The 27,445-nt window shown below is 42.5% G+C and overlaps 2 protein-coding genes across 2 annotated transcripts; one reads left to right on the forward strand and one right to left on the reverse strand.

Moving 5' to 3' along the window:
* Positions 1-1,299: 1,299 nt before the first annotated feature.
* On the reverse strand, positions 1,300-2,223 carry LOC309817582 (small ribosomal subunit protein uS2-like; the record flags this gene model as incomplete). Its single annotated transcript, XM_082646865.1, has 1 exon — positions 1,300-2,223. Exon 1 carries the CDS (start codon positions 2,212-2,214, stop codon positions 1,300-1,302), a length of 915 nt encoding a protein of 304 aa, XP_082502991.1. The 5' UTR covers positions 2,215-2,223.
* A 65-nt stretch (positions 2,224-2,288) lies between these two features.
* NXF3 (nuclear RNA export factor 3) lies at positions 2,289-26,825 on the forward strand (the record flags this gene model as incomplete). Its single annotated transcript, XM_082646866.1, has 17 exons — positions 2,289-2,355; positions 20,614-20,788; positions 21,009-21,162; positions 21,786-21,869; positions 21,977-22,081; positions 22,206-22,286; positions 22,828-22,935; positions 23,100-23,209; positions 24,087-24,123; positions 24,487-24,555; positions 24,641-24,696; positions 24,840-24,947; positions 25,053-25,111; positions 25,220-25,335; positions 25,431-25,473; positions 26,043-26,115; positions 26,654-26,825. The coding sequence occupies 17 exons, from the start codon at positions 2,289-2,291 to the stop codon at positions 26,823-26,825; spliced, it is 1,617 nt and encodes a 538-aa protein (XP_082502992.1).
* Positions 26,826-27,445: the final 620 nt, after the last annotated feature.

Here is a 27,445-nt window from a genome sequence, read left to right on the forward strand (position 1 = left end):
TCACCTAAGAAATTATATAAATGGCAAATCGGTACATGAAAATGTGATCAACATTATTCGTCAATATGGAAATGTAAATTAAAATTACAGTGAGATATCACTACACCCCTATGAGAATGGCCAAAATTAAAAATGCTGACCATACTAAGCACTGACGATATTGTGGAGGATCAAACCCTCATACACTGCTGATGGGAATGAAAAATGGTATAACCACTTCAGAACCAGTTTGGTAATTTCTTACAACATTAATCTTACATCTACCATATGCTCCAGCCATTGAACCCCTAAGTATTTACCCTACAGAAAGAAAGCATGTGTCCCTGTAAAGACTTAAACCCAAATGTTCATACCAGTTTTATTTAAAAGAGCTTCATGTTGGAAACAACCTCATATCCCTCACCAGGTTAATGGATAAAACAAACTGTGATATATCTGTATAATAGAATACTACTCAGCAATAAAAAGAAACTATCTATACAGGCAACAAATGGGTAAATCTAGAAATAGGCTGAATGAAAGAAGCTAGGAAAAAAGTACATTCTATACAATTCTATTTACATAAAATCACAATGAAATTAATTAATAGTGACAGAAGTTCAGTGGTTGCCTGGGAACAGGAAAGGTCCAGGGGAGGAAGTTGGAGGCCAGAGGCAGGTGGGTGGGAGATTACAAAGGGGCACGAGGAAGTTCATTATCTCTGCTGTAGTGTTGGTTTCATGATGTAGACATATACAAAACCGTATTAAAGCATACAGTTCAAATGTGTGCCATGTATTGTATGTCAATCATAGGTCAATAAAGCATTTAAAATATATTTTTCTAAGTCTTTGATGCAATTAAAATAACCAGGAGAACAATACCCATCAATATGCTCTTATCATATTAATAGGTCCACACCATGTCTCACCAAATTCATCTACACCACATATTACCAAAATAGAAATCATCTTTTGCAATGAGGTATGTTGAAATATTTAGTGAAAGTTGATGCACATGTCCTTCTGAAGTACAGACTAAAACTATTATTTCTTGGAAGATAATCATAAAGATATTTTAGAATATCCGGTTATTTTAGGGGATATGGCTGAATATTATTATAATAGGGAAGCTCTAGAGTAATTATTATTTTTCAAAATACTAAATCCTCATAACTGACATTTTATACTAACACTTGGAAACATTTTGGCATTTAAACATTTTGTTACGCAATGGATAAAAATGTGGTGATCAGGGAAGAATCCATGGTACAATCACAGATTGCTAGGAAAAACAACGTAGCATATTTCTTTTGTTTTTTTAGAAACTATTTTCCATCAACCTATTTCCATTTTGAGTTTGTGGAAGAACAGTTTCAGACCACTCAGTGGTTGTTCCTACCCACTCAATGGCCTGAGCAGTGGGAGCTGCAGACCAGTCTTCAGTGGCAGGCTGAGCACTCCAGTCTTCAGTGGAGAACTGCTGAATAGGCACAGAAGGCACCTGCACACCTTCAGACCAGTCCGCCACCTCAGGCTGAGTAGCAGTGAACTCAGGAGCTGGAGCAGTCCATTCACCTTGAAATTCCTCCTTGGCCACAGCCTTCTCAGCTGCCGCCTGCTCTTCCTTTTCAATCTCTTCAGGATCTCTGTAGAAGTAGAGATCAGGCATGACCTCCCATGGGTGTTCACGGGAGATGGTGCCACGCATGCGTAGAACTTCCCAGGCAAGCATCCACCACATCAGACCCACTGAGTGAGCTCCCTTGTTGTTGCATGGGATGGCAATGTCCACATATCGCAGAGGAGAGTCTGCATTACACAGAGCAATGGTAGTCAGGTTAGCATAAGAGGCCCCAGTGAGAGGCTGGTGGTCAGCCCTGGGATCAGTAATCACTAGAAGTCTTGGCTCCCGGAACGCTGCCTGGATCTGGTTAGTGAAGGTTCCAGGAGTGAAGCAGCCAGTAATAGGAGTGGCTCCAGTGGCAGCAGCAAACTTCAGCCCAGCTCGCTGGCCAGTATTCCTGGAGGATATGACACTGACATCAGCTGGGTTTTCAATGGCAACAATGGCACGAGCCTCCAACAGAAGCTTCTCCCAGGTTCCCTTCAGATTTATGATGTAGATGCCATCACTTTTCCTTTTGTAGATGTACTGTTCCATTTGGAAGTCAAGGTTGGTGCCACCTAAGTGGGTTTCTGCTGCAAGGAATTTGAGGACATCCTTCTCCTTCATTTGCAGGACATCAAGACTCCGGACATTGTGAAAGTTTCCCTTTAAGTTCCGATGGGAATACAGAACAACGCCGTATGGACCCCTGTCTGGCTGGCACGGAAAAGGCAATTGCATATTTCAATACCCATCTGACAGACATACGTGAGAATCACTGACTATTATTTACACAGTTAGAAAATATATATGTAAACTTATTGCAAATGCATATTAAACATCAAGCAGCTCCCTCAAGCTATAGAATTCATTGCTTTTGCACAAATAAGGCATTTCTAAGATGGGCCTCAGGACTACTACAAAGCAAGTAGCTGCTGATGGAATGACATTCCACCTGCTAAACCTCTTTCCCATGAGATCAAAGTAGCTTCTCTACTTTTAGGCTAGAATCTCACAGGAGCTATTTTATAACATGCTTTTGTCCAGATCTATGAACTCACTAGAGCCAGGCGTCATATTCCACCAGGAAGTGAAGTGTTGTGGTTTCCTGAAGACTGCTGCCCTTGAATCGGGAGTAGAAGCTCCAGCAGCCATCAGGACACATGCTCAGAACCTGCCCCCTTCAGACACCTGATATGACCAAGGCCACCGGCATGAGAAGCTGCACAGGGAGAGACAGATCCAGCAATTACCATGCTTTACTGGTAACTGTGTGCCCTGAACCGTGCTAGGCACTGGGTTAGTGACATAGACAGTGAAACAACTGAGCAGTGATCCTAACTACCAGATGTTACAATGGGTTTCTCACCAGGGCCTTTTTCTTTTTCTTTCCTCATCTCTCCCCCAACAACGAAGTTGATAATAAATAAGAAGTGGCCAAACATTCATGATCCCACAATAACCACAGGACTATAGGCTTACTCATGTGTTATCACTGAATGTTCACAGCGATCCTGTGGGGAAAGCACTGTTATCCCCATTTTACAGAGGGGAAAGCTGAGGCTTAGAGTCGTTACCTGTGTCACCTCCCGCGCCCCTGCCTTTAGAAGGAAAGTGGCTCCAGGACACCCCTGGAGCAGGACACCGCACCCACTGGGGCTGGGCGGGACCCCAATGGCTTTACCTACGAGACAGCGGAGGCACCTAGCCCCAAAGCGGGAAAGAGGCGACTTGGAAGCGGATCCCTTTGTCTCCCCACACCCTAGGGCGGTCCAGCCACCACCGCCGGGACGCACACCCTCAGCTGAGTCCCAAACACCTGAAGGCGGGACCTGTGCTACTCATCAGGTCACGTCAGTCTCTGCAGAAAAGTCGTCACGGTCGCCTTATTGACGTCAGGTTTCCATGGCAACCGCGAGGCGCAGGCTAATCCCCCACACCAGAAATGCCTCTTGCACACTCCTCCACTCCCTGGATTTCGGTGAAAGCAGAGGACCTTAGCTCTGGCTACCACCAGAGAAAGCATACTAATTAGAGGCACTAGACTGGGATCCGGAAAATTGGCGAATTCTGCCCAGGCTGATGGAAAAAAACGTCCCTGTTGTCAGGAATATGTTTGCTTTAAAGAGACAAGAGCGGAGTTACTCTCAGTATACAGAGACCCAGGGAAATATCCTAGGATTCTTGGAGATGAGCTAGCCCTCAGAGGGCTAACAGAAGTTCGTCATCTATGGTAGAACATTAAGAGAATGTCTATAATCGTGTGATTGAATGATCTAGGAAGTTGGAAAAAAGTCACTTATTTATTTATATATTTATTAAGTCATTTAAAGAAACATTCAGAGGTGCTTCAGGGAGGCAGGCCTAGAAAAATATAATCATTTAATAGGCAGAAAGAAACCTAGTCAATTCCCCATACAATTGGTTTCTGTTGGGGAAATTCTTATTCTCCATTCCTGATGTTTTCTTCCATGAGGAGGGACATCCATGACCAAAATACTTCTAGCCTCTCTGTAATTCACTTCTCTATTGTGGGAATCACTTACCTGATGAGTGACTTTGGAAGGAGGGACACACAGCCCATACCCTTTCCCTTCAAAATTCTTGAAGCAAGCTGCCTTTATAGAGCACATGTTTACTCTGTTCTCAGGGGTGAGTCTAACAATAGATCCACAGCTCTTCTCCCCTTTTCTGAGTCTTGCTGGCTCCCCAACTTTTCCTATGATCCGTTACAAAATGCTTGTGTCTTTAAGGGGTCCCCCAAACATACCTTTTATCCACATCTGGGCTCTAACTCAAGAACTATGACAAAAGAATAAAAAGAACAAAACATCAATTCTATTACTTATAAAGGTGATATTGGAGAAAATGACTTAGATTTGCAGGCAATTGGGCTTCTTTTTTAATAAACCCCAGAATCATACTGACTTGACCAACTAAAAGTGCTTCATGAGACAGTCATAAAGGCCAAAGACTACAATGCAGAGCTATTTGCTGCTGGTGAAGAAGCTCTGTCTATATGTGCTCAAGGAAAGTAACTTCCTTGCCAAAGGTTATCCCTGTAGCAGGAGAGTGTTTCAGGAAACAATCTGAGAATCACTTTTCAAAGTGAGTAAACACCCTTTGTTCTATTACTCACCAAGCAACGTTCTGAGGGTATGGTGTTCCATGTGGTTTATGGAGCCAATTGTAGCAACAACCTCTCTGTTCCTTAACACAGGAGATTACATTGGAGACTCCTCCTGTGGAGGGGGATTGGAATTAGGTTCTAAATTCCAAAAGTAGGGTGAAAATCATATGTCATGAAAATTTCCTATGGAAATCCCTTCAAGAAGGAATAGAAATATTCAGAAATCGATACCCACATATAAAGCTATATGCAATCTATAGCCGAAACTATAATGAAGTCCTACCAAGGCTTCAGGAATCAGTGAATCCCTATCCTTTCCAATGATTACAGACCACAGAAAAAAAGTACACCCCAAATACATGTTTTGGATATCCATTTCTACTTAATAAAGTCCCACAAATAATAGTCATTTATTATCTCTCAGGATTCAGTATGTTGACTCAGCTCAGTTGAGTGTTTTTCTGCTCCACATGGTTTCTGTCACTTTAGGTCACAGTCATCTGGAGGCTTAATTCAGCTAGGACATCCAAGAAGGTGTACTCACATGGATGATTGGTGCTGATTGGTGGGCTCAACTGGGGCTGTTAAACTTAAATTCACAGTCTCCTACTCCAGGGTGTCCAGATTTAGCAAATAAAAATAAAAGACACCAAGTTAAATTTCAATTTCAGATAAACAAAATCACATTTCATTTGACATACTTATGCTAAAAATTATCCCTTAGTTCTCTGGAATTCAAATTTAATTGCGTGTCCTGATTTTATCAGGCAACCCGACACAAAGAATGCTTTGTGGAGGAGAACCAAGGTGCTGGTGGTGAGGTATGGCTGTCTTGTCCTCACGATGTATGTGACAAAAAAGCATGGGCTTCTCACCAGAAACAGGTGGCAAAGAGGTTTCTCCCCAAGCCCACTGCCATAACTATGGATATAACCGGCAGCCTGGGCACCTTTAGTTGCTGGTGACCGATCTGTACAAAATGTATCAGGATACATACTGCTGAGGTGATCACCTCTGTTCTCCCTGTGTTTACCTTCCCTTCAGCAGGGAGCCAGGCTTGATGCCCCTTCCCCTTGCCTCCAGGGAAGTTTGTGACAAGGTTTGGAGCAGAGGCTGTCTGACACCTGTGTTTCTTCCATCTTTTGTAAAACCTTAAACTTACAGTAAGGATTGGGCTGTTTCTACCTGCTACAGAGCGGAGGGCTTCTGAGAGCCTGGAGAGGGAGAAGAAGGGAGATTTCTCCCACACTGGGATGAGGTCAGAGATCTACATGTCCCTCCAGGAGCAGGGACCTAGCACTGCTCCATATCAGTGCTTGTGGTGGTTCTGTGGATGGTTCATCAAGGCTGGGCAACCAGCAGTAAGAGAGATTTTCTCCTTTGAATCAAGCAGTCAGGGGACCCGAAGACATTGAGTCACCTGTGTTGATGGTTCAACCCTGAACAGTGTGGACAGATGGGTCATGATGGCAGGGGTCTCACCCGGCTGCCTCAGGAAGACAAGATCCCACAAGTGGGACTTCTTTGTCAAAGAGTATGGACATTGAATATTTTTAATATTTACTGTTTAGTTGACCTTTGTAATCTTATTAGTATTTAGCACAAACAACCACAAGACGAGAGCACCTGTTTTTGCAGATCTGAGTCCATGATGGGTTTTACGTTTTTATTATTTGCTAATCTGATATCCTGGTGCTAGAACGTTAGATTATTTTAATCTTTCTTTGTTATAGTTCCCTATAAATGGCATATCTCACATTTGTGCCTCAGAATATATCCTGAAATAATTCCAGAATTTGAAAAGAAAATCTGATCAGTGACTTTATGTTTATGCTGCATCCTCTTTAAGTGGAAAATGTGGGGATACAATAACTCCATTCACTGCTGGTGGAGGACAGATTGGTACAACCTCTTTGCAGAGACATTGGCAATATCTATGAGAGAAGAAATAGTGAGGTCCCCATCAGCTGCTGCACTCTTGGACACTGGCTACAGAACTTCTTGGGCACCTGTGCCCCAGGAAATACGTGAAAGAATGGTCAGGGCAGCATGGAGTCATATGAAAGCAGCCCCACAGTCACCTTACTAGAGAAATCTCAAAAAAACCACTATTTTCAGATTTTAAAAAGGTTGCTAAAGGGAACTAGCTCTATGATAGTATTTATATGTTTATAGCTGAAACATGCACACAATTATATACCTTACATTATTCTCACAACAACTCTGGGAGGATGGCATCATTATTCCCATTGACAGATGACAGATTCATTCACTAATGGAAGATCAATCTTCCAGAGGCATCTTTTAAGGAACAGGAATGGGATCTACCTCCTACCCTCCCCAAAGGGCATCCAACAGTCTCCTTGACAGATGATGACCTTCTAGAACTTAAAACTTGTAGTTTTACATGTTTCTAAACTGTGCCCACTGAGGTAATATTCACTCCCCATCCCCTCTCTTTGAAGAAGCTGATGGTGCAGATGAAATCCTAGTGCATGGTCCTGTAGAGGGTAATGGGTCTGGTGTCAAAGTCAAGGGTTTGTGATTCCTGCCTCCCCTTTATCTGCACTCTCTTCATCTGGGGGCTCAATGGGAAACTGCTTTTCCAATATCAATCTAAAAGGTAAAATAAAGGGGCATAAAATGATGAGGAATTAAAGAAAATGGTTTGATGATCTTCTTACCTCACCCTGGATTCCTCAGCAAAGCCATCCTGCAACACAGAAATGGCCCCAAACCTCCTTTATTATGGAAGTGTGAATATGTGCTATTTCTGACTGCCATGTTTCCAGGTGATTTCTATGGCAGATATGTCTCAGGGTCTCTCACAAGGCTGCAGTCAAGGCAAAGGTAGTGGCTACAGCTACCTGAAGGCTCAACAGGGGGAGGCTTAGATAACAGTCATCACTTTCTAGGAGGGAGGAGAAAAGTGGGCCATGTCTCACATTTCTTGAAGTCCTACAATGTGTCATATACTCTGTGGAGGGTTCCCCATTTACTCCTCCCTATAGTCCTGTAAGGAAAGCATAATGGGTGCCCTTTTGCAGAAGAAAAAGGGCAGGCTAACAGAGGCTAAGCAAGCATTCCTGAATGGCACACCACATAATGGGCAGGGATTGCGTTCCAGGTTTTGTCTCCATCACAATTTTCCATTCATCCTCAGTGAAGCCAATATGGCCTCCCACCAAGAATCTGAAAATTGGTTCTTGAGAATAGGGGAAGGAAGTAGACATTACAATGGTTTGTGGCCCTCCAAAGGTCCACAGTACATAAATAGATGTAAACTACATCTATGGTATTAAAATTTCACATTCTATGCAGTAAAGTGTTGGCAAAGAAAAACTGTCTAAAGAGCCTCCTTGAGGGAGTAATAATGAAAGTAAGTTGAGATACACTGTGTATATCCAGCGATCTCTTATATAGGTGATAGGGCTTAAGGACTGGTCATTTTACACTCCCCTATGGGCACTCACTCAAAAACCCCTCTTGGTGATGATGATGACGATGACAGAAATGAAATCCTGTCCCTGGGGCCAAGACACCTGTGAATGGGGACCAAGTGAATTGACTGGTTTTAAGGTGGTAGACAAGTTCTCAGTCAGAACAGGTGCTTCCTCTAGGATAGGTGGTCTGAAGAGTAAGATATTAATGTTGACAAAACTATTTTATGCAAGTGGAACTCTAAATTGTATATCCTTTAATCTTCACATTTATTTGAGTAAAGTATTATTAAATCCACTGTTTACATCAGAGTATAGGAAGTTTGGAGAAGTTAGATAAAAGGGGGAAACTTCTTTGTTAATGCCTGCTTAGTAGTGTAACCTGGACTTCACTAAAGCTTCTCCTATTGTGTCCTGAAGCCACCAGGACATGTCCTAATCCTAATTTCTTTCAGTGCTCATATTTCATGCTGCCAAGGCTATCAATTTTTTAAATATAATGAGCCATATTACTTTTAAATTATAATATTAAAATTTAAAAGACTGTATTACAAAATAATCATTAAAACTTGCTTGACAAGGCTGGAGTAAATACTTGAAAATTATATGAAGTGAACTCTCATGATATTGAAGCATTCCCAGGAACCAATATAAACAGATAATCTAATGATGTTGTGGTAGGCAGCCCCTAAAACAGTCTCTAATGATCTTCACCTTCTGGCATTCACTTCCTTATATAATTTGGCCTATTGTGTGTGGGCTGGAGTTAGTGACTTTCTTTAATGGCTAGAATATATGAGAAGAGATGGGGTTCAATTTTGAGACAAGGTTACAAAGAGGCTGTGTCTTCCTTGTTGGTCTCACGCTCATTCTGAGAGAAGCCAGCTGCCATGTTGTGAGCTACCCAAGTAACAAGGAACTCATGTCTCTGGCCAGAAGCAGTGAGGCCCTGAGACCTGCCAGTAACCAGCTACCTTTGCCTTGATTGCAGCCTTGTGAGAGACCCTGAGCCAGAGCCTTCCACTTTAACTTCTCCCTGATTCTTGATCCAAAGAAATGGTGTAGTATTATATATTTGTTATTTTAAACATCTAAATTTTTGAGTAATTTATTTTTCACCAATAGATGACTAATATAAATATAAACAGAATTCATTCAAAGAGCAATATACATGTCTTAGAAACATTTAAAAACACAGCTAATGAAATACAAATGAAAACATAAAGAGATACTATTTTTGATGCAATAAAGCAAGTTGCAAAATATGAATAAGATGATTCCAATATTGAAAAAAATATATGTATGAATAAATATTTTTGTGTTATCTGTGATTATGATAATAATTCACCTATAGAGAAACACATCTGGAGAACATGCACCTGTCTGTTGATAATAGACACCTTTGGGTCAGGAGACAGTAATCAGGCAGGAGGGAGATTCAGGGTAATTTAATTTTATACATGTACAGTTCTATATTGCTTGAAATTCTATAAACAGAAAAATTTATTGATGAAAATTTGAAAACACAAAATACTTTCACAGATAAAGTAGTTATGGTTTTATTGTTTTAGAAATGTATTCAAAGAATACTGATTCATACAGAAAATAATCTGATTACAATTTTTGACACTGGATCTGTACACGTAAGTGTGTGTCAGTGTGGGTTTCTCTGGCTGAAACTTGATAATATCTGTGTGCTTCCATGTCTCAAGTTCTATCACCTTATGTATTCATGGGCTGTGCATCCTTGTTATTTGGATTCAAAATCCTTGATGGGTCCCTTTTTAAGTTTGTGAGCTTACGCAAAGTACTTAACATCTTAGTTTCTTATCTATTTCATCTGTACAATAGGGATGAAAATGTCACATAATAGTTTTATGAATAAATGTTGCCTGGGCCAAAACAAATGTTACCTAATTTTGATATTGTGATATGTTTAAAGGCCACTAGTATTTTTGCAAGCATAATCATTAGTTGATTTATATCAGTTTCAGGTGTACAACATAGTGATTCAACATTTTTATAGATTATACTCCATTTAAAGTTATCATAAAATAATGGCGATGTTTCCCTGTGCTGTGCAATATACCCTCGTAGCTTTTTTATTGTATACATGGTATTTTGTACCTCTTAACTCCCTACCCCTATCTTGCCCCTCCTCCCTTCCCTCTGCCCACTTAGTGAGCAAAATTGGGCACCACTGTGCTATAAGGTAATGGTTACCCACTGGTAACCACTAGTTTGTTCTCTGTATCTGTGAGTCTGTTTCTTTTTTGTTAAATTCACTAGTTCATTTTATAGTTTAGATTCCACACATAAGTGATATCATACAGTATTTGTCTTTGTCTAATTTATGTTGTTAAGCATAATATGTTCCAAGTCCATCTATGTTGTTGCAAATGGCAAAATTTCATTATTTTTTATGGCTGAATGACATTCCATTATATATATACATCTTCAATAACCATTCATCTGTTGATGGACACTTAGGTTGCTTCCATATCTTGACTATTATAAATAAGGCTGCTATGAACATTGGGGTGCACGTATCTTTTCCAATGTGTTTTTGTTTTCTTTGGAAATAGACCCAGGAGTGGAATTGCTAGATCATATGGGAGTTCTATTTTTAGCTTTCTGAGGAGCCTCCATACTGCTTTCCATAGTGTCTGCACCAATTTACATTCTCAACAACAGTGTACAAGTGTTCCCTTTTCTTTACATTCTTGCCATTTGTTATTTGTAGAATTTTTGATGATAGCCATTCTGACAAGTGTGAGGTGATATCTCATTGTGGTTTTGATGTTCATTTCTCTGATGATTAGCAATGTTGAGCATCTTTCCATGACCTGTTGGCTATCTGTCTTCTTTGGAAACATGTCTATTCAGGTCTTCTGCCCATTTTGTAATTAGTTTGTTTGGTTTTTTTGCTATTGAGTTGTATGAGCTGTTTATATGTTTTGGATATTAACCCTTTATTGGTCATATCATTTGCAAATATTTTTCTCCCACTCAGTAGGTTATCTTTTTGTCAAACTGTGTTTTAATGCATCACCAAATTAATCAGATTCAAGGGTTTTGCTCAAAGTATCCATGACTATGAATGAAAGCATCTTAATTCTGACATCAATTACTATAGTTTGTTACCTATTAGCAAACACGTTGTAATGCAGATTTTAATTGTAATGATTTAAAAGGAAACTCTGTAATTTTGAGAACATAAATTATTTTTGAGAAACGTGTATTTCTACTTGGTTTGGCCAATGATATTCTTACAGCTGTTAATTCATTTCCATTGAGAAATGATATATAGCTTTTCTTTTCTGTTAAAAGCAATATCTGGGTGATATGGGTTTTTTTTTGTGTGGGGGGGTCTATAGGTATAATTTGCTACAAATTGTAACAATTTAAAATTATTATAAATTGGAGGAATAGTCTCCCGTGATCTGAAACTATTATACAGTTCAGCAAAGAAATCACTAGTCATTGAAAAACTAGTGAACATAATAGTTTCCAACATACATCTTTATTGTTTCCCTTTTATAAAACTAATTAACATAAACAAAATACCAATCAGCATTCACGTAGGAATTATACTTGTTCATCACTGTCTGTTTATGGATACAAACATTGCACCAAAATCAATGAAAGCCTTTTGTGAGAATCAATTGGCTATATGAATTTATAATAAAGAAGATTTTATATTGTATTATTTGTAAATAGCGTGCTGCATATCTTTTTATCAGTGAATTTATAATACGTATATGAGTGTGTGTGTACATGCATGCACATATTTTATCAGAGAACATATTGTTAAGCTAAACACACCACAGTGTATCTAAATGCTATAATTTCAAATAATCTAGCCTAAAATACCTCCTTCTTACCTATTCTAGGCCTCAAATTACTCCACTAAAGATTATCCCATTAGCTTAAAATGTTGAGTCCTTTCAAAAGGCAACTATTTCTCAACAGGGTATTGATGGAAGCTCAATTATATATACTTTTTTTTAACATCTTTATTGGAGTATAGTTACTTTACAATGGTGTGCTAGTTTCTGCTTTATAACAAAGTGAATCAGTTATACATATGCATATGTCCCCATATCTCTTCCCTCTTGTGTCTCCCTCCCTCCCACCCTCCCTATCCCACCCCTCTAGGTGGTCACAAAGCACCGAGCTGATCTCCCTGTTCTATGCAGCTGCTTCCCACTAGCTATGCAGCTCAATATAAAAAAAACAAACAACCCAATCAAAAAATGGGCAGATGACCTAAATAGACATTTCTCCAAAGAAGATATACAGATTGCCAACAAACACATGAAAGAATGCTCAACATCATTAATCATTAAGGAAATGTAAATCAAAACTACAATAAGATATCATCTCACACTGGTCAGAATGGTCATCATCAAAAAATCTACAAAAACTAAATGCTGGAGAGGGTGTGGAGGAAAGGGAACCCTCTTGCACTGTTGGTGGGAATGTAAATTGATACAGCCACTATGGAGAACAGTATGGAGGTTTCTTAAAAAACTAAAACTAGAACTACCATACGACCCAGCAATCCCACTACTGGGCATATACCCTGAGAAAACCATAATTCAAAAAGAGTCATGTACCAAAATGTTCATTGCAGCTCTATTTACAACAGCCAGGACATGGAGGCAACCTAAGTGTCCAGCAACAGATGAATGGATAAAGAAGATGTGGCACATATATACAATGGAATATTACTCAGCCATAAAAAGAAACAAAACTGAGTTATTTGTAGTGAGGTGGATGGACGTAGAGTCTGTCAAACAGAGTGAAGTATGTCAGAAAGAGAAAAACAACTATCGTATGCTATCACATATATACGGAACCTAAAAAAATAATGGTCGTGAAGAACCTAGGGGCAGGATGGGAATAAAGGCACAGACCTACTAGAGAATGGACTTGAGGATACGGGGAGGGGGAAGGGTAAGCTGGGACAAAATGAGAGAGTGGCATGGTGATATGGTTTTAAAACAGTGGAAATAAAAACAAAACTTGTCTCAAATCGTCACAGTAAATTGAAACTAGCTTTTATATTGTTTTCAGTTGTCAGCAAGGGAAACCATAAAGTTAACTATGTATGTCAGTGTTTTGTAGTGTTGCTGTTATTTGCAATTTCCCTCCATCCTTGAATGTATTTTCCACATTGTGTAAACTGAGTGTGAATTCCTGTTATGGTTGTAAACAAAGCCCATAAAATTATATCCAATAAATAAAGCAAGGCCTGGTGAATCAGTAGGAAGAGTAAAGGCCTCGGCTTCAGAATATGTGGGTTCCAGTCTGGAATCAGCCAATGAGTAGGAGCATGACATGGGGCAATGTGGAACATTAAGGCCCCAAACCTCAGGTTCCCCATCCCGGGAGTGAGGATTCTCCCCCTCATAGGGTCCTTGTCAGGATTTATTGAAATCACAAGACAGTGAAGGTCACAAAAGTGCCTTAGTCTCAGCCAGGCCTGAAATCTGAGGCTCGGTTTCCTTATCAGTAAAGAATGAGTCACAATATGGAGTTTGTAGTCATGTCAAAAGGATTAAGTGTTATGTGTAGATTAAAAGATAAGCCAGTGTCCTATTATGCACATAATTAATGAGAATATAAAAATGATGATATCTCATCAGGGGTTAAAGGAACATTTTGCTTCCTTCCTTAATTTTTTTTTTTTACTATTTTCCAAATTCATTTAAATGTTTTGAAATATATTTAAGAGTATTCCATGCAGCAAATTATTCAAAAACTTTCAAACCTGGAATTTTACCTCTGGAAGGTTCATTTGGTCTTTGCCATGCAAAACTATGCCTGCTAAAAATCACAGCCTCTCGTTGTAGTACTCTCATGGGCTCTTGTAGAGGAAGGAGCATCAATCCACAGCCTCCTCAGCTTCTCTGAACTGCACGTTCCAATTGCTGTCTGTGGAAGAACTCTGCATTTCCGTTGCTGAACTGACCTGCGTCCCCAGCATCCCTCTCAAAAGTGGCAGAGAGAATCTGAGGCAACTCTTCAGACAAGATATTTGAAAATTTCAGCATCTTAAGTCCACTGTGTGATGCTACAGCCTATGAAACATTGTGAGCTCACAGTCTTTGGTCCCCTTTCACATGAAACATGTGTCTGGAGATGGTAAAGGTGGTGGAGTTACTAGATGCCTCATGGTAATCACACCAGTAGGGTATGTCTGAGACTTCTCACGTGAAGTGAAGTTTAAGCTGAGATCTGAGCCTAAGGAGGCTTTAGCCAGCAGAAGAGGAGAGGGTGGAGACTAGCCAGATAAAACAGGAAGGAAATACCCTGTAACCTGGTTCATCCCTTTGGAAAATCCAGAGTGCAAATCCCTTACCCAGAAGTTTGTCACGCTGGGAAAAACTTTGTGAAACTTAACAGGACAGTTGTAGAAAGTACCTGAACCCCTTCTGCCCTCCTTGCTCCCACCTCAGGCCTTTACTGACCACCAGCCCTCTAAGAGGAGTCCTATATTATTACTATGATTTCTATCTGTGAAACCATAGAGAAGAAGAAAATCGTTAGGTAAAGCAATTTGAGCATGATTTTATTTCACATGTTCTTCCACCACTCGCAATGCAAGGTAACTTTTAGTAGATTTTTCTTTCCCTTTCCCAAATAACATTTTTCACTGGAGAAAATTCAGAAATTGGAGGTCTGTGCCACCTGGTGAGCATATCTGGAATGGCAGCTTGGATGTCGCATAGCAGGAAGCCTTGGCAGGAGGAAGGGAGAAAGGTGCCCATCGGATGGTAATATCTGGAAGATTTTGTGGCGAATGAAGCATTAAGGGTGAGTTAGAGCCCAGGTACATTAAGTCTAGTGGCAAGAATTTTCTTCAGCCCCTTCCTCCCAATAGTGACAGGAAACGTTTATATGTATAATTGAGAGACAAGGGTAATGTGAAAAAATATATAGATTTATATATAAACACAGTTAAGTCACATACATAATTTCTTTGCAATGAAATTCCCAGCTAGGTATATACTATAGTGTTATAAAAATTTGCATCATTTATTCTTCTGATTTCAAATTAATATCTTTCTTTCCAAAACTAATGAAATGCAGGAATGTGTATATGCTAGAGAAAATATTTTTCTATTTGTTTTCATCTTTTTACATAGCAATATGTATATTGTTGGTAATTTAGTTTATATTTCCCGGATGTATTTCTCTGTGTACAGTACTATATAAATAAGTTTACATGAATATACTTATTCTTCCAAAATTTACTCACAATATGTATACATACTATGTATACATATGTTATATGTGTATGCTTATGTGTATATGCATATGTAAATATATGTACCCATACATACATGCATATATAATTGTTTTTGTATTTGTTTAATCTTTATATGTTTGTGATTCATAGTTGTTATTTAAATTTTTTAATAGACTTTAAATGATGCTCTTTTACTAATCAGATATATTTATATAATATAATATTAAACATTTGGCTATAAAATATGTTCCAAACACTTTCCCAATAATTCGCATTCCTTTATATGTGACATGTCTGTTTGGGAGACATGGACTTTTTCTAACTTTCCTTCAATTTCTCTAATTAAGTTTGTGACAGAGTTAAACGCTTTTCTTGGGTCACGTATATCGTTTTGGTTGTCCTAGTGTCAATGCCACGCTGATAGGGTACTCAAACAGCCCTCTCCCCCATGTCTTGATCTTGAAGGGGATGTAGATGAAATCTACTCCCTTGAGCCTGGAGGCCTGGATATGAGGCTACAGAGATTGAACTGTCCTGAGGAATTTGTGTAGAGCTCAGGTTGAAACAGAGGAAATTAACCTCTATGGAGGGAAGGAAATGATCATTTATGGAATTATTTTAGGCCAGAGGCACTTTACATGGTGTCTCCTATAAGCAAACAAGTATTCAAATATTTTACCCAATATTCACCAATGTAGAATTTGGTCTAAAGCTCTTTTCCATTTTGCCCTGAAGCCATCAAGGCTTTGAATCTAGAATTCCTAGTGGACTAGTATTTGATGCAACCCTATGTATTACTCATTTTTTTCTGTCATAGCTGTGTTATTTCTAAATTTTAAAAATCCATGAAAATTAAAGCAATTTCTGTACTGTCAAAAGAAAAAAAATTAAAAGTTTGAAAAGCTTGGAGACAACATTTCAAACACTATTACAGATTTTGTGCTCATGTGCAAGAACAAACAGGATTTCTGTTAATCAGCAGAGAAAGGAACAAAAGATGACCACAAATAATTCAATTCATCTAAAAATAAAAATGCTTCTTTAGTAAAGATCTGGAAAGATGCCAAACCATTAACTGAAGAAGCAAAAATCGAAAGATCTCATAATAAATGAAAAAAATCAATTTGCATAAAATTGCTTATGAAATTGAATTTTTATTTATTTATTTATTTGTTTGTTTATTTATGTATTTTTGCACCTTGCAGCATGCGGGATCTTAGTTCCCCAAGCAGGGATCGAACCTGTGTCCCCTGCATTGGCAGCGCAGAGTCTTAACCACTGGACCGCCAGGGAAGTCCCTGTAATGGCAAAATTTAAAAAGAATATGTACAGAACTGCATAACTACACAAATGTTTTAAGTTAGGTATTCACATCACCTAAAGAGAAACACATCTGGAAAATGTGCACCAATGCTTTTACATTGGATATCTTGGGTATCTATGAGTCATGGTAAGGGGATCACGTAGATGGAAGGTGCAGAATGATTTTTATTTTCTAAGTATACATTTTTAACGTTTAAGATTCTGTGATTAGGCTAATCTGTCAAGAGGAACACTTGAAAGGATCTAATAATCGACTAACAAAAAAAGTTCACGTATATTTACCATGTTATCAAAGAGTTCACATGATACTGTTTCATAAAAAGTCAGAATTTTCAACTTTTGACTTGACAGTGTATCTGTGTATTCATATGCATTTCTGTCTTACATTTCCCTCACCTCAGATGTTCACACTCTCATGTGCAGATTTTTCTTCACCTCTCTCAGGCATTGGACTTCAGGGCATAGAGATCTAGGAAGGGAAGGAGGGCAAGTGGTGGAAAATTCCAGAAGGTATTGGAAAATTCCACAAAGTTCTGGCTCATAAACTGGAGCCCAGGCTCCTCCCTCCTTCCCTCTTTACAAATCCCTCTGATTTGAGACTTTCAGAGCTACAGTTGTGGTTCTAGCCACTAGGGGATATCTGCCTAAAGTGACTACATTTTTTTTAAAAAAGGAGAGGCTACGGGTTTTTGTTTGTTTGTTTGTTCTTTGTTCTCACTGTCATTACAGTGACCCACCAAACTCTGTTTGATATTTCCTTTATATTTTCAAGTGTCTTTTGTTGTTGTTTTGGTATTATCTCTCTGGAATGGGTTAGAATTAATTCTAGCCATTTGATTATTTTTAGACTATTCCGTTACTTTGTGTAAACTTCAGAAAATCCCCTATACTGCACCAAGAATTTAGTAAAGTTATGCATGGAGAAGTCATCTTCCATTCCATGGAGCTCAATTCCAGTCTCTGTTTCTCTAGGTAGCATCTGAATGACCCTAGACAAGCTCCAGCACCTCAGTAAGCCTCAGCAACCTTGGAAAGTTGGTGATTCTGATATCAGAGTCCCCTTGTGAGGAATTCATGAAAGAACAGAGGCAATGTAGCAAGTACAGAGTCTGGCCTACAGCTGGCACACAGAGTTATCTGGGTTTGCAGAATGAAGGAACACAATGTAGTGTAGCTGATCCAGAGTCTGGCATACAGAGCTCCCTGTGTTTGTAACCAGAAGTATCAAGGTCCCCTAAGCCTCCTGATTCCAGATGGCCTCCTCTGCAAGGGTGGTACAGTTGGAAAGAGTTCCCTGGGTGTTAGGTTGGTAGCAAACTCAGGGGGCAGTAATTACAGGACGTTAAGTCTCCTCTGGCTCCCAGGGCTCTCCTCCTCTGTGCCCTTGGGGAAGGGACTTCCTGTTAGGACTCCATCTTGTTTGTGTGGCTCTGACAAAGTGGTTTGGGGCTTGCACTCTCCTTCTTCGGAAGCCCTTCCTGATATTCTCCAAACCTCCAGCTCCAGACCCACAGATTCTCTTCACGAGCAGCCTGTGAGGAGGGTGGTGACAGATCACTGCCTTCAGGCCACCCCATGGGTGAGTTGATCAGCATGAGACCTTTTCCTCAGATCTCCATAGGGCAGGAGGGGTTCTGGGTTTCCTCCCTAACCCCAAGCCACAGGACCCCAACCAGATGACCCCCCTTTAGAGAAGGGGTGGAGAAGGCCCAGGCTGACTAGTTTCCACTCTCTTGAGGAAATGGGTTCTGACACTCCCATCCTGATTCCACATGGAAAACCTCCCCTCCTATGGAAATGGCCATAGCTGAGGTGAATTTTTTCCCCTGGTTAGGGAAAAGGCCTGATTCATGTGACCTAGGGCTTGGAGAGTGGAAATGGTCCCCTAGGCGGGGGATGGAGTTAGTATAAGCTAATATTCTTTGGATTAATAATAGAGGTGGGAGAGGGGAAGAAAACCCACTATTACCCTTGAATCTTACTTTAACTAGGCAGGGTAAATTGTATTAGCCCAGAAAAGGTTCTTGAGGCTGGCTTTATTGCCCAACATATGATCTATTCTGGAATGTTTGAGGAGTAATTGTTATGTGAATTGTTCTATGTCAATTACATACATTTGTTAATTTATTTACGTCACATTTTAAAATCTCCTCCCTGTAGCTGAGTTTTTCTCTGCCACTTTATTGGTCACTCAGTGAGCTGTGTTAAAATTTCCCACTGTGACTGTGGATTTCTCCATTTGCTGTTTATTTCTGTCGGTATTTGCTTTGCATATTTTGGCTTTGTCTTAAGACATGCATACAAACTCAGAATTTTGTATTAATATCTTGTTATTGCAATGCACCTGTTATCATAAGGAAATCTCCCTCTTTCTCTTGTAATGTTTTTTTCTTTAAAGTGTACCTTTTCTTTTACTAATGTGGTTATACCAGCTTTCTTTAGGTTAATGTGGAGAAGGTATACATTTTGCCATTTTTTAATTTTCAGACTTTCCTGATGATTAAATTTTGCATGTGTCTCTTTTAAGGAGCATTTGATGGAAGGTTTCTTGTCCAGTCTGATAATATCTGTCTTTCTATTTGGAATATTTAGCCTGAAACTTTTTAGGTAAAAATAGATGTAATTTGGTTTATGTATATCATGTTACTGTATATTTATTTTTGCCTCTTCTAAGTTCCTTTTCCTTTCCTTTCCTTTGAAAGGGTTAATATTTTATAACTGTTAAATTGTCACCTCATGTGGCTATCTAGTTAAACATTCTTTTGCCATTCTGGTGGTGCTTGCCCTTAAGATTACAATGTACATTTTTGCCTTGTCACTGTCTCATATTAGTTAATTATCTCTTTAGAACTCCTCAGACAATTATGGGACCTTGAGACACTTTGATTCCATATATTCCCTCCAAATTTATTGTCATGCATTTTCATTCTCTATATATTTAAATCCCCAGAAGAAATTACTATCATTGTGTTATATAATCAACACCCATTTAAATTTGCCTACATATTCACAAATGTTCTTAGTCTTTCTTTCCTGTATCTATGCACCTCCACGTGGGAGGATATTTCTTCTGCCCAAGAAAGAGCTTATAATATTTCTTTTAGTTTGAATCTTCTGGTCACAAATTTTCCAAGTTTTTGTTACAGGATGATGAAATGAATGCCTTTTCTTTAAGAATGTTTTTCTTTAAAGCATACTTTTTCTCCAGTTACAATAATACTGTTACACTGAGTTGATATCTTGTTACTTTTGGAAACTTCTCAACCAAGATCTCTTCAAATACCACTTCTCCACTCTTCCCTCCCGTTCTTTCCGGGACTCACATTAACCATGTGTTAGGTATGTTCACTGCATCACCTTTAATTATCTCCCCCTCGCTTTTGGTATTCTCCATGTTATGTCTCTCCAGGCTCCATTCTGGATCTTTTCATCAGATTTATCCTTCATATGTCTAATTCTTCCATCAGGCAGGGAGGTCACCTTTGACCCTTGAACCATCACACCAGGGTAGATTTCAGGGTAGGTTTTATTGTGTCCCAAGAGCCGGGCAGAGAAGAGAGACTTAGAGATGAAAAGCCACTTGTCCCAGGTCACATAACCGGATCCAAGCAGAGCAGGGACTAACATCACAGACTAAACCCTGGGTCCAGACCCTTTCCTCTGTGCTTGTTTTCTTCTTGGCTGTGAATGCTGCCTACCTCTCATTTCCTGAGAAGCAGAAACACAGTGAAGTCTCTCAGCCTTTTTTTTTTCTTCCTAACTATGATCATTTCCTATTTAGATTTTAAAGTTGGTGGTGTTTCTTCATTAGCCGTGATATTTACCCAGGAATTTTTCTGGTACTGAGAACATTGATGTAATATTCTCAATTTCAGGGTACAATAAGCAAGTAACCTCCTTACAAAGAAGAGCCGGATGCTGGCGTATTTACCAAAGGAGGTATAACAATTGGTCTGAACAAGTCAGGTCTGGTATTCATCCTTCATCCCAGCAGCAGCAAGATAGAGAATCACTAAGAAGTGATGCTCACGTGGACATCCAAGCAAGATAGTAAGTGACAAGGCAGCATGGCTGACCAGTATCAACCAGTGAAAAACAAAACCTTGTAGTTAAATATGTCATTCTTCTCTCTAACCTGGAAGAGTGAGGAATGATGGGATCAGGTTAACGGTTGAGCAGTCTTTATTGTAGCTCTGCTATCATTGGCGAAAATGTAGAGAAGACTTCCCAAGACTATACGGACCACTTTCTTCTCTCCACTTCCCCACAGTGCTCCCTATGCCATTCCATCCTGTCATCGGAGAGGCAATTTTCAGGAACAAGACGAAACCCATGTTAGCAAGGAGACAGAGCAAAAGCCTCCAGAGAGAAGAATGGAGAGAAGCAGGCAGGATGAGACCTTGGGGAGCTGGTTCAAGATCAGAGTGAGTGTGCTGGCTAAATGGACCTAACATGTAGAAGAAGATGACAGAGAGAGTCATGTTGGGCGCGTGTAGAGATGCTGGGAAATTTTCCTCTCGTGGCAGTGGAGTTGGTAATCTGTCTTGTTATTCCTAGGAGTTAACTTCCTAGATCATGTGAGGGCAGGTTCAGAGAAGCAATATAAAGGGAGCAGACTGACTGCAGGGAGCATGGGAGAGGCTGTCTAAAAGCAAAGGAGGAAACTACTGCCAAGGAGATGGAGCAACTCCACACCAGAAGACACAGTTTGGCTCAAGCTGAGTGCGGGAGGAGGTTGAGTCTCTGGGGTCCTCGTCAGAGGGGCGGGCCAAGTCTGCCTTAGGTAGGATCTCTTAGAACTTTATAAAAGTAAGCACATGTGAAAGATATGAAGTCGATTATTTCAGGAAAAGTATTTAAATGGAAAGAAAGGGTATTTAGGAAGTCCTTGTCTGGTGTAAAAGTTAGCGATAACAGATATTGTCCTATCTTAAGAAAGTACCTAAAGCCTGAAAAAGGTCCTAAAGCAAGACACAGCTGGGTCTTATCTTAACCTTGGATTCCATTGTATCACTTTTCTTTCCCCAATTATTTCTTTGGCTCCTAGATTCCCTTCGGTATTAAATATGATGAGAAGTGGCTGCTGAATTTGATTCAGAAGCAATGCAGTGTCCCCTTCACCCCAGTCGAAGTAAGAGAGGACATTGAGGCCGATGAGAGGAAACGGGGTAGATGGCAGGCCCAGATGAGAAATGGCTCTGGTCTCATACTGTGCTTCTCTTGTCACTCTCCCTACAGTTTCACTATGAGAAAATGCAGGCCCAGTTCTTCGTTGAGAATGCCAACATTGCCTTCGCACTGAAGAATGTCAACGGCAAGGTTTACAATGAGGCTAATGAAAGGGTATGTATCAAGGGCATGAGCAGGGCTAGCTGGGGGCAAGAGGGCAGGACAGGGGCATGGTCTTGCTTGATCCCAGGGCTCAGATTTCCTGGAGCTTACCCAGCCCCTCTTGTGTTCTCAACAGATATCTATCTTTGTTGATCCCTGTGATGCACCCCACTCTGTGCTGAAGGAGCTGAGGTCAGAAAAGGTGGAGCAGATAAAGGTAATGCAGACTCAACACAACCTGTGCACTCACAGCCAGACCCACCTATTGCCCCCGATCACCACCTCAGACTCAGAGCCCCTGAACCCCATCCCTAACTCTGCAGCTGCCCGTGAAGGAACAATATGATGCCTCCCAGCAATCTCTTGACATCCAGAGAGTCCGCTCTGACCCTGGTATGGCTACAGCAGTAATTGTAGAGCAGGTGAGGGCAGAGGGGTCTAGCTGGAAGGGATACTCAGGAATGGTAACTCGGGGAGGGGTTGGTGCTGGAGCTGTACCAGCCAGGAGCCTCTCAGTCCCCGTTTCCCTCCTTCTGTCTTCCTGGAGACTTGATGACCCGTGATACTGGAATGGCACGAAACCCTAGAACTGGCGTGGCCGCCTCCCTGCAGATCCATCCAGGGAATACACCCAAGGTGAGGACCTTAGACCCAATGTTGGGGCAGGTGGTGATGGTGGGAGAGATTAGGTAGAAGAGGCAGATTTGTCTCAGGTGTCCCCTGCTGGGGTCCTCACTCTAACTCTTTCCTCATCATAGCTTTTGGCCTTGGACCTGAGCAATAAGAAACCCTACCAGCTGCACAGCCTGTCCAACACTATGCCGAATGCTTCCAACACCAAGAACTTGAACCTCTCCAACACTGAGGTGAGGTGTGGTACCCAGATCCGTCTTTGAAGGGAAAGTGGGAAGGCGCATGTGGTGGTGACAGAGGAAGGGAAATGGATTTGTAGGAAAAGGAAGCGACTAGGGGTGCACGGCCATCCTGGCTCTGTTTCTCTGGCCCATGTGGTTCCTCCTCATAATCACAGGTGGAGTCTGCAGGGGAGATGGACAAGGGTGAGCGGCTGGAGCCAGAAGGGATGTGTGCAGACAGAAACCCCCTGTGCACCACCTTCCCTGATATGTCAACCAACATAAGGTCAGATGCATCCTCTGTTACCCGGTGGCAGCCTGAGCTACTCCCGAAAGTGCCCGTTTGCAAGGGGCAGCTGACGTGGACCTCAGGGAGGACTACAGGCCCTATGCTCTCCTCTCTGCATCACAAAGCTGCCAAAGTTTCAACCAGCACCCAGTGGGCCCCCAGCCCAACATGTGCATAGTTTACATTCTTACGTGCTGTGTCTGAGCCATTCTGGGGCAGGTGAAGAGCTGCAAATGGGGCGCCATTTCCCCTTTCTCCTCTCTTCTTCCCTTACCCCCACCACGGGAAAGCTTCTTTCCCTTCCCTTTGTTTTCTCTCTCTCCCTTGTGTCTAGGCCCATATGTCTCTCTCATCTATCCCCTCGTACCTTCACTCCCTTTCTGTCTTCATCCCCCTCCATCTCCCTCCCTGAGCCCCACCTCACTCACCTCCCTGCCCCAGCACCCTGGGCCATCCAAGGGGGAAGTCCAGGTCTTGGTCCAGGTCTTGGCAGAGTGCTGGACCGCCAGTGAGGTAGCAGAGCCTCGGGCACACACCCCATTCCCTCTTCTCTCCACAGCCTGCAGTGGGGCCCTGGAGGCAGGAAGGGAGGGGAAGGAAGCCCTGCAACATGGGTTTGAAATGCTGGTCCCTGTGGCACTGGAGAAGAGAGTCCAGGCAGTCTGCGGGGGAGCTACCCAGGGGAAGGAGAGGAAGGGAGGGAGGGAGGCGGGGAGGGAGGGAGGGCCTGCCCTCCCTCTGTGTCAGTCGATGGGGGACGTGTTCAGGGCCCTGGAAGCCTGGGACGCTGTGGTGTGGGTGTACTTGCTCCCATGAGGAAGAGGGTCACCGCCACAGTTTCACTGACTTTTCTGTTTTGTCTTGATTTTGGCAGCTCCATCCTGGAATTGTTCCCCAAGTTACTAACCTTGGTAAGTGTATTCCTTGTTCACTGACTCCTCTAACTGGCACTGACAGCACCCACATACTACTCTGAACCCCATTAGGTCTTGCCCCAGTTACAGTTTTGAAACTGACCCTTCAAAGTCCTGGGCGGAGGGGGATGGTACAGTCCCTGTGGGAGCCTGACAAACGCTCTGGATCTTCTTCAAGCACATTCTTCATAGGCTTTGGGGAATCCACGGTGATGATCCAAACTGTAGTCCTGCCCATGGAATTTCCAGGGCCCTTTCACACCTGACCTCTGACCCTCACCCTCCTGGGCCCATCCTTTTCCCTGATCATCTAGCACCACCTCCTGGTCTGCACTGCTGACATTCTCTTCTCTTCCCCAGGATGACCAGGAGACATCCCCACTGGCTAAGTGTGGTTTTGAAGCCTGCAAGCGCTTACCAACCTGCAAGGTGAGGATGGAGGATCAAGCCGGGTTTTAAGTGGTGCCTGAGAAGGGGGTGTCAGCCATGGTCCTGAGGACTGTTTTGATTCCAGGGAAGCTACTTTGGATCTGATGAGCTGAAGAACCTAGTCCTGCAATTCCTGAAGCAGTAAGTATCTCTGGGAAGCTGAGCAAGGGGGGCAGGTCTAGGACAGGTGAGGCCACCTGAGCACAGGTCTGCTCAGGGGAGTTTTCAAGTCTCATTTGAGGTCCAGACCACAGAGATAGACTGTCTTCATTGCTCCTCCTTAGGTACTACTTGATCTATGACTATGGAGACAGACAGGGTCTCGCGGGTGCTTATCACGAGGAGGCCTGCTTCTCCCTGACGATTCCCTTCCACCCCAAGGACCCAGCCCCGTGAGTATCACAGTACAGCCTCTGCTCCCGGGCCGTGTGGCTCCCCAGCAGACACAGGCAGCTCCTGCAAACACCCACCACCCACTGTTGCTCTTTTTCTCCTAGAAGCAGCTTGTGCGAGTATTTCAAGGACAGCAGGAATATGAAGAAACTCAAGGACCCCTGTGAGTGTGTGATGGGAAGACTGGGTGGGAAAGGGTGGTGAAGGGGTCAATCATAGGGCCCAGGGCGTGGCAGCCCCTGACCTTCGCTCGCTTCCCCTCCCCTCACAGACCTGCGGGTCCAGCTGCTGAAGCACACAAAACGTGTCATTGTGCACACCCTCTGTGTGTTGCCCAAGACTCAGCATGCCTTCAGCTCCTTCGTGGTGGACACGTGGTTCCAGACGGTGAGCGCCTGCTTCCTCCCTCGCGTGGGCCCAGGAAGCCGCAGGTGGGTGGGAGGTGGAGGTGGTGACTGGGCTCCTGGGCTCTTCCCTTTCAGGAATCGATGCTCTGCTTCTCCGTCAGTGGGGTGTTCAAGGAAGGTGAGTGTGTGTAGACCCCCAGTGCAGATGCCCCACTGCTGCCTCCCCCTGGCCAGGCTCACTCCCAGAACCACCCAGACTCCCTGACCCCTTCCCTTCCCTTCGCTTTCTTTCCCCTTCCCCTCCCTTCCCCACTGTGTTCTCCTGCCCTCAGGCTTCCCACAGACAACCCAGGTCTGAGCTGTGTCCATGCCTGTCTGCCCTGCACACCCTGGGCGTTGGGGACACAGACTGCGGATTTTGGTGGCTCTCATCCCAGATCCTTACTCTGAGAACTTGGGCCGTTACTGAACCTCTCGGTTTCCTCATTTGCAAAATGGGGTAGTAGTATCCACCTCTTGGGCGGCTGTGAAAAACGCATCCGTGGACTTCTGTAGTGGTTGTCAGGGACCCTGTCACTGGGTGCAGACTTCTCCTATAGTTGTCCTCCCCATACCCAACACCCTGGCCCCCGTGAACAACTGCCCTCTCAGCATGAGTGTCCAGTCACACCCTGACTGGGGACCGCTGTGTGAGCGTGTACAGCACATGCAGCTGTAAGGGGTACTGTTGTTTGTTTGCTGTTGAAGTGGAAGGAAGTTCTCAGGGCTGTGTGCGTGCCTTCACCCGGACCTTCATCGCTACCCCTGCCCACTACGCCAGGTGAGAGCCCTATAGTGGGTGGGAATGCCCATCCCCGCCTGGGCTCAGGGGCGTGGGAATGTGGTGACAAAGACCTTAGGTTTACTCAGTATTGTGGAAAGCCAGCAGGGAGATCCCAGGAGCAGTGTAGCCTAGTGGTTAGGAAGAGCGTGGGCTCTGGAATCGGCCTATGGGTTCTTTCCTTGACCCAGCGCTCACTCGCTGTGTGACCTTGGTCAATTCTCATGACCTCTGTGTGACTCAGTGTCATCTTCTGAGAATGGGGATCAGACTGTCCACCCCTTGCACTGTGGTAAAGGGTAAATGCGAAATTGCCCCTGGGTTGGGGATGAACCTATAAATCAAGTGAAGGTGGTAGACAGTCTCTCCAAAGGTGGGCTCTGTAGGGAGGGGCAGAGGTACCAGTCAAGGAACCTGGGAGACAGACACAGGAGGGACGTGGAAGGAATCTGGTTGCTGAGTGCCAGTGGGAGCTGAGTCAGTATTGGGGGTGTGGGTGTCCATCCACCAGTTGTCTGAGGCCCCATTTTTCCTTCAGTCTGTGCATCGTGAATGACGAGCTGTTTGTGAGGGATGCCGACCCCAGTGAGACCCACAGTTTGTTCTCCATCCCACTGTCTACACCCACCTCCAGCTCCATGCACCCCCTCTCCCAGCAGCAGCAGGACATCATGCAGGCATCCTCCACCCCATCTGAGGTGAACATCTAGTGGTCTCAGAAGTGAGAGCTGGGGTTGCATGGGGATAGGAGGGAGCTGGGAGGAGTAGAGGAGTGATTAATGGGAATTTTCAGGTAATTATTTTAAATCTATTTTTTCTTACAAACGTTTACTTGTGAGAAATACCCTAATTTCATACTAATACATTTCCATGTATTATAAAATACAGGTATCCTATCTTATATACTGTTTGAAACTTCTTTTATTATTAGTGCCAGCATAGTTTCTTCTCAGTATATGTGACGCTACATTATTCTTTCTAAGATCAATATATTAAACAATTGAATTCCAGGAAGCCATAAGCTATTATTGATAGGCATTTAGCTTTTCGCCTCTTTTTCAGCATTACATGCAGTGGCATCTGCTCATTCTGGTACATACATGTTGGTAAACTTGAAGGCTTGCTGTTGCAGCATAGATGTAGCAGTGAAGTTGTGTGGTCAAGTGTCTCCAGTTTGGTCCTAAGGGAGGTCATCTATCCTGCCCCACTAGAGGTGCTTTCAGTACAATGACTAGACTATACCAGAACTAAAAATTTCTTTACTCATCAAAAAGTGAATTCTGAGAATTCAGAGATAAGAAGAAATAGACCTCTAGGCTTTCAGGAAGGT

This window comes from Grampus griseus (genome assembly GCF_964374135.1).
Source record: "Grampus griseus genome assembly, chromosome: X".
In the NCBI taxonomy this organism is placed as follows: domain Eukaryota; kingdom Metazoa; phylum Chordata; class Mammalia; order Artiodactyla; family Delphinidae; genus Grampus; species Grampus griseus.